We start from the raw sequence: 12,340 nt of genomic DNA, 5'->3' as shown, positions 1-12,340 counted from the left end.
GAATTTCCACTCGAAATGCGTTTCCTGCCGGGCTGTTACTTCACCGTGCTTATTCGAAGGATAGCTTCTCGCGAGAACCCCACGTTATAGCAGTGGGATTGCTTGTGTTTTGAACCTTTTCCTGTCCACGTTTTCGTCTTCGTTTGCTTCTCAAGCTTGTTGGATGGTGCCCGAACGTCTTCTCGGCTTAAAGTAAGCTTTCTTGGCGGTGCCTCGAGCAGGGACGGAAAGTTGAAAAAGAACACCAATGATCTAATTTACAAGATTCCGTTTGTATGATCTTAATTCTCTCGCCACTTGGCGGTCTAAGTGGACGGAGTGGACGGTAAACGGAGCCACACTTGTGAAGCGCACATCCGGAAGCATTCCTGCCGATGCAGTTGGGATTTTGCTTTCGTTTCATTTTGTGCGCGATCCACGGGGACCTGCTGGAAAAACGATAGCCGTTTTTCCCGTGCCAGGTGGTTGGTATAGAAATGATAGCATTTAGAGGGATTAAGAGAAAGAGCGAGTTTTCTTGCTCTCCACTGCAAGTTGAAACAGCGCAACGGAAACGGAATGGTTGGGAATAATTAGCGGATAGTAGAAATTGTAAAATTAATTAAATCTCTCCGAAGGTAGCGCTTTAGCTAGCGGATAGATTAAATGGATTCTCTGGGCCCATAGAATTCTTCGGAGAATTAAGGAAAGCAAGCATTTTACTTATGTTGCGTGGCGGAATCAGAATGTGTCTGTTTCTTTTTTTTTTTGATACACTGTAGCCAGGAAACATAACAGGCATTTGTTGGAGTTTGAAATTTGTTATATCTTCCAAATATTACGTCGCCATGTTACATTACGTAATGCAACAGGTATTTGACAACTGTTAATTGGCAAGTTGCAACAGGTGGTCAAAATGATGTTTTCATTGACTCTGAAACGGTTTGATTCGAAAGATCGAGTAATAGGTGTGTATAAAATAAAACAAAATACATATATACGTTTGTTAGGGAGTTTGGCATAAAACTTTCTATACGATGTATTACGCCCATGATGAGTGTGGGGGGATACACTTATCTAAGAAAATTTTCTCTACTCTCCCATTTATCTTTCAACCACCACTTGTACGTCATAAAAAAAACCTCGATTCTTATGTGAACCCCAAAAGATTGATTAGAATCAGAGCAGCACGAAAATAGTTTCGCTCCAGCTCAACGAACGTTGAACCCTGACCATAGTCCTGCCTTCCAGGACGACACCGGTCTGCCGACATCAATTAGCATGGTGTGTTTAATTTGCAGTAGCGCCCGCACACAGCGCCCGCAGCAGTTCCCGGGAAACATTACGAGAGAGATAATACGTGCCGAGTTGACACCGTTATCCGGTAAAGTATCGTCCGTTTGTCATCCGAGCTGGAACGATCCCGTCGGCATAGTGGCGCGTGGATCCTTTACGGAACCCGTGCATCCGAATGCACACGGAAACGGTGACATTGCACGGCACGACGGGGGATCTCAATGTTTCCGGCCCTTTGGCACGTGAACGTGGAGAAGGTGTTCGAGCGGAGACGCAGGTGTTCGTGGCCACCGTACCTGTGAGCCATCGCCATCAGCCTGATCAGCCTACAACCGACAAGCAACGAGGGCTGTTTGATCGATTTTCCTTTCGGCCATTTGTGGACCGCGGAAGATAGCGCGTAGTAGGCCACGGACCGCAGGTTAGCTGCAGCGGCGCCTACTAGGACCAATTCGCCGCATTGAACCTTCGATCTCGCTCTCTAGCATACATACACACGTGCACAAACACACAGACACACTCGCTTTGTCTCTCTTTAGTTCGTTCGCGAAGGTGCTCCTTTTTGTATCTCCATCCCTATCTCGATGTGCTCGGTCTCTCTCTCTCTCTTTCTCTATTTCTCTCTCTCTCTTTCTGAGGCTGCTGGCGCGGTTCCGTGGCCGGATCGTTAAATTGTGTGGCTTTGGAGCCCGCAACCGGTCCGATACGGCAAGAGAACGAGCCAGCGATAGAGCCACGCGCGTGCCATCTCGCGTCACGGTGTCGGCGGTCTGCCGAAAATATGTGTGTGTGTAAAGCTGTGAGTGCGAATGTCCTGCTGGCCCGTCCGGACTTTGCACATGTACCGCAATGCCGTAGTTGGCACAACGGCACACCGACGGCTGGTGATGGTCACATGTGACCGTACCACGCACGTGTGTGTGTCAGTGCGTTTTCCAAGGGAAAAGGTGAAACCTTTGGAAAAGCGCAAATATTTATCACCATTTGTTACGGGCGAGTTGAGCGCGCGATTTGTTACACCACCGCAAGAAGCACGGCAACGGCGCTGATTATGAGGACGAACAAGGACGATTCACGCGTGGGCAGGTACGTGTGGAAAAATGAAGCGAGCTTTGGTTGTGGTGTAAACCGCGACGGAAAGTCTGTGACGGAAGGAACTGCTGGGGCTTTCCGGGAGGCTTCAGCCGGAACAACTCAACGGGACTTTTTTTTGGCAATCGGAAGCAAGGATTCGAGACGAAAAAAATAACGACAGCAACATTGCATGTTACCCTCCCTTTACCCTGTGTTCTCGTAAGCACACATACACGGATGCACAACGACGAGTAGTAGACTGGGGGGCGGGCGCACATACAACACATCGAAATACACACGAGCCACACACACACACACACACATAGAGAGACACACAGAGCGAGCGATCACGCGGACGATACACAAACAGCAAGGATAACAACTTTGCGTCGGCGAAGGAGATGAGGGTGGTGGGAGCGTAGGGGGCGTGGGTGGCAAGCCCAAACAGATGGTAGCGAACGGTGAGCGGATGTAGGAAGAGCCTGCCGGAAAGTGGTGCTTTCGATACGCTGCTCGAGAAAACGCTCTGGCGGTCGCCGACTATACAGGTACGATCGATGTTTATCAATACGTGGCACATACAGCTAGGTGGGGGTGGAACAGGAAGAAGGGAGGGAGGGGGGTGGGGTGGGATGATAGGACAGTGGGGAGCTTTCTTGGTGGGGGGGGGGGGGGGGGGGGTGGTGGGAAACACGGGTTTACACGGGCTGTACGATAGACATTGATACAGAGCATGAAAAATCGAATGTTCCCTACCGTACCGAGAAAATTCATTTTTCTCTAAAGCGCTGTTGCTTCCCTAACTACTATCTATCACGGGGCGCCGTGTTGGGGCTGGCGGGTTGGGAACTACCGTCGGGCTGGCACGGTGTGGCGGTCGTTCAGCCACTTCCGGCTGGTTGTGATGGTTGCTTCCGCGTTGACACTTCCGGCGCTGGCAGGCACTGACGTTCGACTGTCGAAACACCGACTGGCCGTGGTTCGAGTTTCGTTCGCAAAAACCCGTCCAACCAACAACCAACAAGGCACACGGCGTTCTCGTACACGTAAACACGACCGAATCACGACCTGCGGTCTAGAGCGGCCTGCTAGTGTAGCTAAAGCGCCCCGCTAAAGCGCCCCGTATCCACGTTTGCCCCACCGTGGGAGCCTTCTGTGGAGTGTCCTGACCGGGATCGGCGTGGCAGCGCACACCGTACTAACTGACGCGCTGTGTGCACTGAACTGAATGCTCGAACCAAACCGAACGTCCAACCAAGGCAAGCTCTGGGCACCACAACCGAAACCAGCACCGGAAGCAGCACCATTCGGCGGTGTTCGGATTTTGCACTCGAAAGAAATGGTCACGCGTCCGTCAGAAGGAGTAGTATTTGCCGTTCGTGTCCGGCTTCCCTTCATAAGTGCCTGTGCTCATGGTTTGCGTCTCGCTCACACACGGCCACAGCGTTCGTGAGATCCTGCGCCAGGAATGCGCCGACTCCGTTCACGACTCGGCGTTTGAACCTACACCAGCTTCCGGAGCCACCCACAGTCGGCTGGATCGGGCACTCAGGCGAGTTCTTTCGCACGCAGGACCGAGAAATGGAAAGGCGCGAATGGATGGGTGGGCATTGTGAATAAATTAGCACCAGAGGGAAAATCGCGCGCGGCTTTCCCAAGATTTACTCCTCCTTCGGGAGTCCGAGGACACGAGCACACGACGAGCTTGGCAGGACATCGGAAACCGACCTCGCGACAGATTGGCCGCCCCGTAACTGCTGACTCGTGTGAAAGTGTGTGTTTGAACAGGCGAGGGAAACAGGATCGTGAAGTGCGTGTTCGGATCGGGGATTTGTGATAATTTACTCCAGCATCGCGTGCCCGCGTGCCCGGACACTGATGGGTAAGGTTAATTTGGTCCGCTTTCGAGCCAGTTCGTCACCAGCGAAACTCACTGGTCGGTTGGGTTTCGTCGAGGCGTTGGCAAATCACGATGGCAAATGTGATTTTATTGGGCTGATTGTTCGAACGGCACATTGCCGCTGGGAGTAATGGTTTTTTTTTTGCCCGAAACAACCAACAACCAACGATGCTCCCACACTCACAGAGCCACAAAAAGGCAAGGCTTCCCTAGCGAGTGGAGGGATTTATCGTAATGAACCGGCCGGTCTTTGGGATGGCGCAAAGTGTTTCAAGACACGGCTTCTTCCCGACACGCGGTGACATGCGTTTCCCGCGGGTGGATTTACTTGCGTAACTTATACGGGGATTTGGGGCTTTTTTTTCGCGTGTCAAATGGTTGGCGTATGGCTTTCCTCGGCCTCGTATATGGCCCTTTTGGGGAACCTAGAGGGTCACCATTTTGCGCCTAATTGGGCCAATGTCGAGTGGCAAACGAAAACAGATTTTGGGGTGTGCTTCAGGCATTGGCGTTTATTATGGCAAGCGTACATTGCGATCTGATTGAATGGTGTATTTTTGTGACGCCAAAATCTATGCTAACCTGTTTGTGTTAAGGGAATTTGCGAAACTATCTCATGTTGAACAACGTTATACCTTTTCAAGATGAGCTTTGTCTCAAGAAAATAAATTGTCCAATTGACTCTATAACGAGATGGAAAAGGCAACCAGTAAGAGTGCATATTTCCAGCTGCAACGTCGAAAACGATGCCTCTTCATTTTCATGTGTTTTGTGAAAGGCATTAGCATTTGTTCTGCAGCACGTCCATTTCTCACCAGTTGAGGTGAGGTTGCATCAAAAAGTAAGAGTTTGGCTCATTGTTTCAGCACGTTTTTCCTTCAAACCATCGCACTTGCAATTCTTGGGAATTTTTCCAATCTAACTTTCCCGTGAAAATGCGCCTTTTCCACCACAACCATCGCATCCGGTTGACCAACTTTCCCGTTCGCCATTAAAACGAGCTTCTCCCGTAACAACGACGAGGACGACGAGGTTACCAAATTCAATTGATATTTCTCACCGAACGCGCCAGACTCCAGACTCCAGCTCGGGTGTCGTAAATTATTACGTGTTTAAACTGACCGACCGGAAGCAAAACCGACACACACCGGGAAGCGGCAAGGCGGCGTTCGTGTAACGTAACGCAACCGTTGCAGCAACGCGAATCCCAGCGGGCATTGGGAGTTTGGGGAAAATCATTCCCCATCATTAGGACGCTATAAATCCCCGCAATCTAGCGAAGATGTCAATTTCGTGGCCGCTGCAAAGCGCAACGTCACCGGTCGCCCGCTGAATTATGGCGAATTATGCTTAACGTCGCCCGGAGTCATTCGCCAACTCTTTCCATTTCCCTTGGGAGGAAAGAACAAAAAAAATTCTACGCTCCCACCCACAATTCCCCTGGGGTTGGGTGGAGAAGATTCCTCAGTATCCCCCCACGTGTCACTGTCGGTCGGGTTGCACTTCCGGCCAAAAAGCCGAAGAAAGGGGGGACAAAAAAAAACGAGCCGCTTCCTTTGGCCCGTTCTGAAACCATTTTCAATTACAGCCAACTGGCCGGATGGGAGCGGGCTCTCGGGAAGCAATAAGAAGCTTACGTCAAGAGCATTACCATCAGCCAGCCGAAGCGATGTAAGGCGTTCGAACAAGGAATGCAGACTAATGGGCAACCGTGGGTGGGGGAGAGACAGCAGTGAACGAGGGGGTGGTGTGCAAAAAAAATGTCCCCAGAAAGACCGACCGGAACCCCCGGAATGGTCCTTGAGATTGTAGTATTCGCACCACCACCAGCACCACCACCAGGACGAAAAGCATCATCCCTTTTCTTTTTCACCTTCCGAGCGTGTTCCGTCCGTCTTTGTCCTTTTCCCCATGCGGCACTTAATTCCACCATGCCCGGTGTCCATCGCTGTTATTGGGATCATTATTCTTAAACTCTCGCTCGCTCGCCTCCGGGCCACGTTCTTTCTTGGGCATCGGCCATTATGCTGCGCTGGCCTTGGAATGTGCGCCTTCCGGAAGAAACGCACCCTCGTCCTCGTCGACGGACGATAAGCATACCCGGGAACGCGTACATTGTCGCCTACATACCGCAACGTTCCGGGCGTTCGTTCCCCACTCGCTTTTCGTTCTGCTGACAGCAGCAGCAGCAGCAATAGAGCGTCAATCGTAATCCCCATTATCCTTAACTCGGTAATAATGATGGTGAGATGAACCGTGCCTCGATTTCCATGCACATACTTAGCGAAAACCTTGCGCGTTGTGAGATATTTCTCAACCCTCCCATTTCTCCCATTTCTCGGGAAGCTCAGCATCCCCGGCTTCGCACTATGTTATTGATTTTCCGTCGGAAAACCTGCCGCAGGCACGAAATACTTGCGATTAATTGAAATTGTTTTGAGCGGAACCTCGCCGACCTTTGGCTCGAGCTGCGGTGGAATTATGCATATTTCATCTTTCTCGCTTGTGGCATTCTCTCTCACCTCGTGTGCTCTCTTTCTCTCTCGATCCGCCTTTCAGTCGGTATGTCTCACGCCCGAGTTCACCCCTTGTAATGGATGAATGGTTCCGGATCGATCAAGATAGCCGATAGCCACCGGAATGGGTGAGAACGATATCATTATCGTGGTCGACCGTCACGAGGGCCAGCGGACAAAGAAGGTGCAATCAAGAAAATCCACAACCGGCACACCGTACCGGCCAGGAAGTGGGTTCCATTCGACCGAAACGCAGGTGGCGAGGGTCGTGCGAGGATTTTCAATTCCATTTTTTTTTCTTTGGTTTGTTGCTTCATCTTCTGCTCATGCTCATGCTCATGCCACCGTACCGGAAGGATGTGACATTTCTTGCATAATTTATCCCGTCGCATTTACTGCTGTTTTCTGTCATTTTCTCACTCCCCCTCCATCGCTGGCTGGCATTCGGATCGTGCCGATATTTGTGAAGGTACAATTTTCCAACGATCGCCATCCATCATACATTGCCGGGCCGGTTGCTTGGGGCCGGTGGGAGCAATTTTGCGTTTTGCGGCTAGTTGAACCGAAAGGTGCCGGACCGTTGGTGAGAGCAAATTGTCCGGATCGAATCGCACGCCTCATCCTGTCAGCCCGCGTTGACGATGGTGCTCATGGGGTGGGAGAATAATAAAAAAAGGCCTCCTCCCAGCGATCAGATCTCTAGGACGCGTGGGCAGGTGGGGAGATTCAGCTGCTTCGCTGAATATTGATTAGAGATCGGGTGCGCGAGATGGAAATGAGGCGTGTTTTGTTCGGTTCGGGTATTCGGGTTATTGGATGCAGAAATAGTTCTGCCCTGCTGCTGCTGCTGCTGCTGCTGTTTGCGACCCTCCCGGCGCTAGGATAGGGTTAGTAATTTTGTCATTTAAATTCAGGCATTTTTCACAGACAATAAGCAATGGGAAATTATTTTCAGTGCTCAGCGAGTACGGCGACTGTGTTTAATTCAACGAATAATGTATATTACCACGATTTATGTGATCGTAAGGGAGGTTTTTGGTTTTATGTTTGTAACGTTGAGCTTAAATGTGTCGAAAGTATTCAACTTTCGGTGCTTACAAAATGCATTTCCTGGCAGGCATGAAATTCAATATAGCTTCAATAAACGCTAACACAACCTAAGAACATCTGGAGAGATAAAAAATCTTAACTCTAGCAGGTACGCATCATCGCATCATTTAGCTAGCTTGTCGCCTATATCAGGCAACAGGGTGCAAACATTTTCCAAGCCAACCTTGTTTTTGTGCACCCCCAACGTGAGCCAAGGACTGGACGGAGTCTAAAAGAGGAAAAAGACCCGATTGTTTTTCCTCGCTCCCAGAGCCACAACCGCCGGGAATGTAATTTCCGACGGAAGAGCGAAGAAAACTGTGGCATGAAGCCGGTCGGTCGACCGAAGCGAAAAGATAGGTCTCATTAATTTTCACGAGGTCGACGCTTTTTTCCGGCTTCCAGTCCTGATTGCTCACTCCGTTGGGCCAAGGGCCAAGCTAGCCGTGCCTGGCTACGGGTTATAGTTTGTTGCAAGTTTACCTCAGGGATGGAATCAACCCACGGTGTAATTGAGCCGGTATCTCGGCATCGTCAGCGCTAGCAAATTCCGTACCAATGCCGAGAGCCTCTAGGGTGATCTTCGCTTGTTTACACTTGGCGTCGTGCGCCAAACAAACGCGTTTTTCTCTACGCTTGTTGTCGCTTGCGATTGGACGCTTGCGATCAGTAGCTCATGCTTTAATTTGCGAATGTTGACCCCGAAAATAGATTGTATTTGCAAGGAAAATCAATCAAAGCTGTGTTTGTGCGAATAGCAAGAGCAACTTCGAAGCAAACCGAGAGAGTGTTAATAAACATTTGAGACAATGTCCCTCCCATCGGTGCGTTGCGAACGTAGCCAACGGCTACGAGTTGAACTAGTTACAACGTAACGCAAACAAGTTAGCATATTTCGCCGTAGACGCACCTCAACTCAATTTGAATTACATTTCGTCCTGCCCCGAGAGCAAACCACCTCAGCGGTTACAAGCCGCAAGTTCGCTGGGGCGTAAAATTAAGATTAATAAAAGAGCGAATAGGTAGAAAATTGGAAAATCTGCAAATGCAAATGAGGTTCACACCGAGCGCTCCGAGATGCCAGCCATCGTTGGCCATCGCAGGGCCTGGCCTGCCTCGTGACGGTGTGACCATCTTCGGTGTTAAAGTCGCATTTCTCTTGTTACGTAAGACCCAGTACCCGAACATCTCTACCGTTCTATGCGAAGCGGATGGGAAAAGGCAACCCTTGTGCTTTTTGCTGCAAGATTTCTTTTATTTCAACAGCTGGCTTTTTGACTTTTAGCGAAAAAAGTTATGTAAGTATACGGAATTGTAACAAAATAAACAAAAAATCGAACGGTCTATGAAATGATTCAAAACCAATAGCGGACTAAATGAGCGGGTAAGCAACTATTCGAGGCGCATAAGTATGAAAGTTTAAAAGAGGGTTTTTTGTTGTCTCTCCAAAAGTTTCATCTTCTCGACAATTGCAACCTCACTACGGATGAGCGACTCTGCGGAGGGGTAATTAAAGGGTGCTACAAATGGAGAATGTACATTTGATATAGATACGCATTTTAAAATATACCAGCAGCATACAAAGGCGCGCTATGATGTTCGAAGCAGTTTAACAAATACAAGCGTTCTAGCTCACAACGAAATGAGCAGGAAAAAGGGCAATAAATGTGATGTAATGTTTGTAACGAAAATTCGCTAGTTGCCGCATTGGCCGAGGTTTCAGCAATCCCGGCACGCTTCTAAATCAGCTAAGACGAAAGCAAACGAAAACTATAATCCCTTGTACGGGATGAAAGTAAACTTGTTTTACTTGCGCAGTTCCTCTAGCAGTGCGTGCGCGTCAACGAGATGTTGATGTGTAGCAAATGATGGAAACTAGTCGAATCGAAGCACGCCATTCCAAAGGTGTTTGGGACGCACCCTGGCGGTTGGTTCTTGACTTACCTGCGAGGAGAAAAAACCGAGAAGAGAAAAAGGGAAAAAAAAACATCTAGATTAGAATTTGGCTTTATTTGGACACAACACAAGAAGATTTCACAGGCTAAAGCTTTGTGTCAAGCGTTGGGAACAAGTTTTTCAACACTTCTCATTACAATCTCTCAGTCGTTTGCTTGTACTTTCGCACCGAACGAAAAAGATAACATTTTCACGTTCCGCTTCACGTCTTTGCTTTGCCCTCTGGGCACCTAGGGTTTATTAATTTTTAATTATAAGCCAATTTAAGCTGCTTACGACGGAGGGCAATTTAATTATGCTACATCGCTGGCCACACCGGGGTCTATAAGATGACGACGAAGACGCACGCCATAATCAAATCGACTTCAATCTTCGTTCGCACCCTCCAAGCGTCCGCCAGGATACGCCTGGCTGTGGACGTATTGACCGTGAGCTAGTAGGGGTTCTCTTCATTAGCTCGCACGGCAAACGCGGCGACGGATAGCCTTCGTTACGGAAGTGTGTCCATCGAGGGATAAATCTTGCGAAAAAGGATGGCACGCTAAGAGTCTCCCAGCCGTTTTGTGATGCCCTTCGGTCGGAGCCTGCCGGTCCGTCGTTTCGTTATGTCAATTACTCGCGTACGAAGGCACCTCGGCCAGTGCCAGAGGCTAGTGCAGCTGGTCTGGCACTTCGAAGGAGAGCCCCAGTAGCCTCGTGCCTGTCTATAGTGATATGTCCCCCCTGTAATTCGCCGCTTTTCCTTCGCCATTCTGTTCCACCGCGAGGGCACACGGCCAGAAAGGGATAAGGAAGCGATGAAGCAAAAAAAAAAACGAACGCTCCTCTCAACTCCCAAGTGCAGCCGAGCGATGCGAGCAGAATTGAGTTAATTGTACCATGACAGATGAGCACCAGCGATAGCGCTTGGGCCAAGCTTGAACGCTTGTCCGACGCATTGGCACCGCACGTCTCGGCCATTCGAAGGCGCACTGGTGAAGGAAAAGTTACTTAATTAGTGAAGGACACTCTCCCGCCGGCCATGAGTGGTGCGTGTCCGAAGAAAAGTCCGTTCTACAAAATGGAAGGTCCCTTGTTTCTTCCCACAGACAGAGGCCCTGTGTCCGGTTCATCCCACGGGCATGGGGTTTAGATGTGCAGGTTTGTTTCTTTGGGTCCATCGTCAAACAATGCTCGCCGATGGTAGATGCACTTGAGCTGCCCTCGATTTCCGTCGCACGCCCGTTTTTCGTTCTACCATTTGCGAGGCCATCGTGGCTCGATGTCAGCCTGTCAATTTAGCCGAAGCCCGGGTCACGGATTCGAGCTCGGGACCGAAAATGGCTGCACGAGTGTGGTGTGTCTGTGTGCCACTGCAGCTAATTGGTGCTGATTTATTACCAGCGGCATTATCGTTTGGCTGTGTAATGGAGAAAATTAATTACCATTCGATTGACTTGCCGCGGGCATCGCGTGTCGGACCTGCGTTGGAAGGAGTCGCGAGGAAATCACGACACCCGACAATTGATGCCGGTCCATTATCGGTTTTGATTCGTCTTATTTATGGGGAAATGGAATGGAACCGGTATGCAGAAGCGTATGTGGGCACCAAATGCGTGAGCTATTGTTTGTTGATTGATCGATATGCTATCATGTTTATCCATTGAACCTGTAATCGGATATCTATGCCCGTACCCGATAAAGCATATTAATTGAACAAGTTTAACTCATACTTGTTATCTTTTGAGTTGTAATTTTACTGGCATTACCGTTAATAATGTGCGACACAAAAAAAAACATCCACGTAAAATGGAATAAATAAATATATACACTGTTGGAAATAAAAAACTATCGATTGATGCTTCATTTCTCGTTTTTAATATACGCTGGATTAGCGGTGAGTAGAAGCTTCATTATTGGCAACATTTCTTGAGAATATACTTAAGGCAAATGGGAGCAAGTTCGCGTAAAACACCTTCTGATGAAAGCGAAAAATGTGCTAGCTTTTCTATTCATACCGAATCAAATTTTGTTGAAAGAGAAAACGCCACCAATCCCTAACCTACATCCGCTCACCGGAGCAAGACAGATGACCTTTGAAAGAAAAGCATCTGAAAGCATCTGTTGACGAGGGAAAACCCGTCGGTTCTCGAGCCATTCAATATCACGCAGCCTCAGTTGGTGGAAAACGGGAAACGACGGTTTTTACTTTCGGTAAGCTATCCTCGCTGATTTGGAAATATATTTCAACGCAGCACAAACATTCACCATAGCGTTCCATTCGCCCAGACCGGGTAACGTATAGGGATCAGTGGCGAAAAGAAGGAAAATGAAATATCAAAACTAGCCGCACGGGATGGTAACGCATAGTCTAATCCGGAGGGATGGAAAAAAAACTAGGATAAAAAGATTCAAACCCCGTCCACCAGCGAGGGGTCATAATTTGTCATATTTTCGGGTGGGCGAGCTTTCGACGTTTTCATTCACACGAACCGAATGGAAGGGAGTCAAATAAAGATAACTTAAATAAACGAACGAACGAAGCAACGTG

The 12,340-nt window shown here is 49.1% G+C and overlaps 1 protein-coding gene across 5 annotated transcripts in view; it reads right to left on the bottom strand.

Moving 5' to 3' along the window:
• Positions 1-12,340, bottom strand: part of LOC128731353 (complexin) — a 90,267-nt gene that overhangs the window by 39,624 nt on the left and 38,303 nt on the right. Inside the window, exon 1 of one of the 5 annotated variants that reach the window (XM_053824469.1) lies at positions 3,111-3,332. The exons of the other annotated variants lie outside the window; for them this stretch is intronic. Within the exon in view, the coding sequence (XP_053680444.1) occupies positions 3,111-3,123 (13 nt within the window). The 5' untranslated portion in view covers positions 3,124-3,332. Of the gene's footprint in view, positions 1-3,110; positions 3,333-12,340 lie in introns of those variants that run through there. 5 annotated transcript variants of the gene reach the window in all.

This window comes from Anopheles nili, chromosome 2 (genome assembly GCF_943737925.1).
Source record: "Anopheles nili chromosome 2, idAnoNiliSN_F5_01, whole genome shotgun sequence".
NCBI lineage: Eukaryota > Metazoa > Arthropoda > Insecta > Diptera > Culicidae > Anopheles > Anopheles nili.
This window is presented reverse-complemented; position numbering and strand designations above follow the sequence as displayed.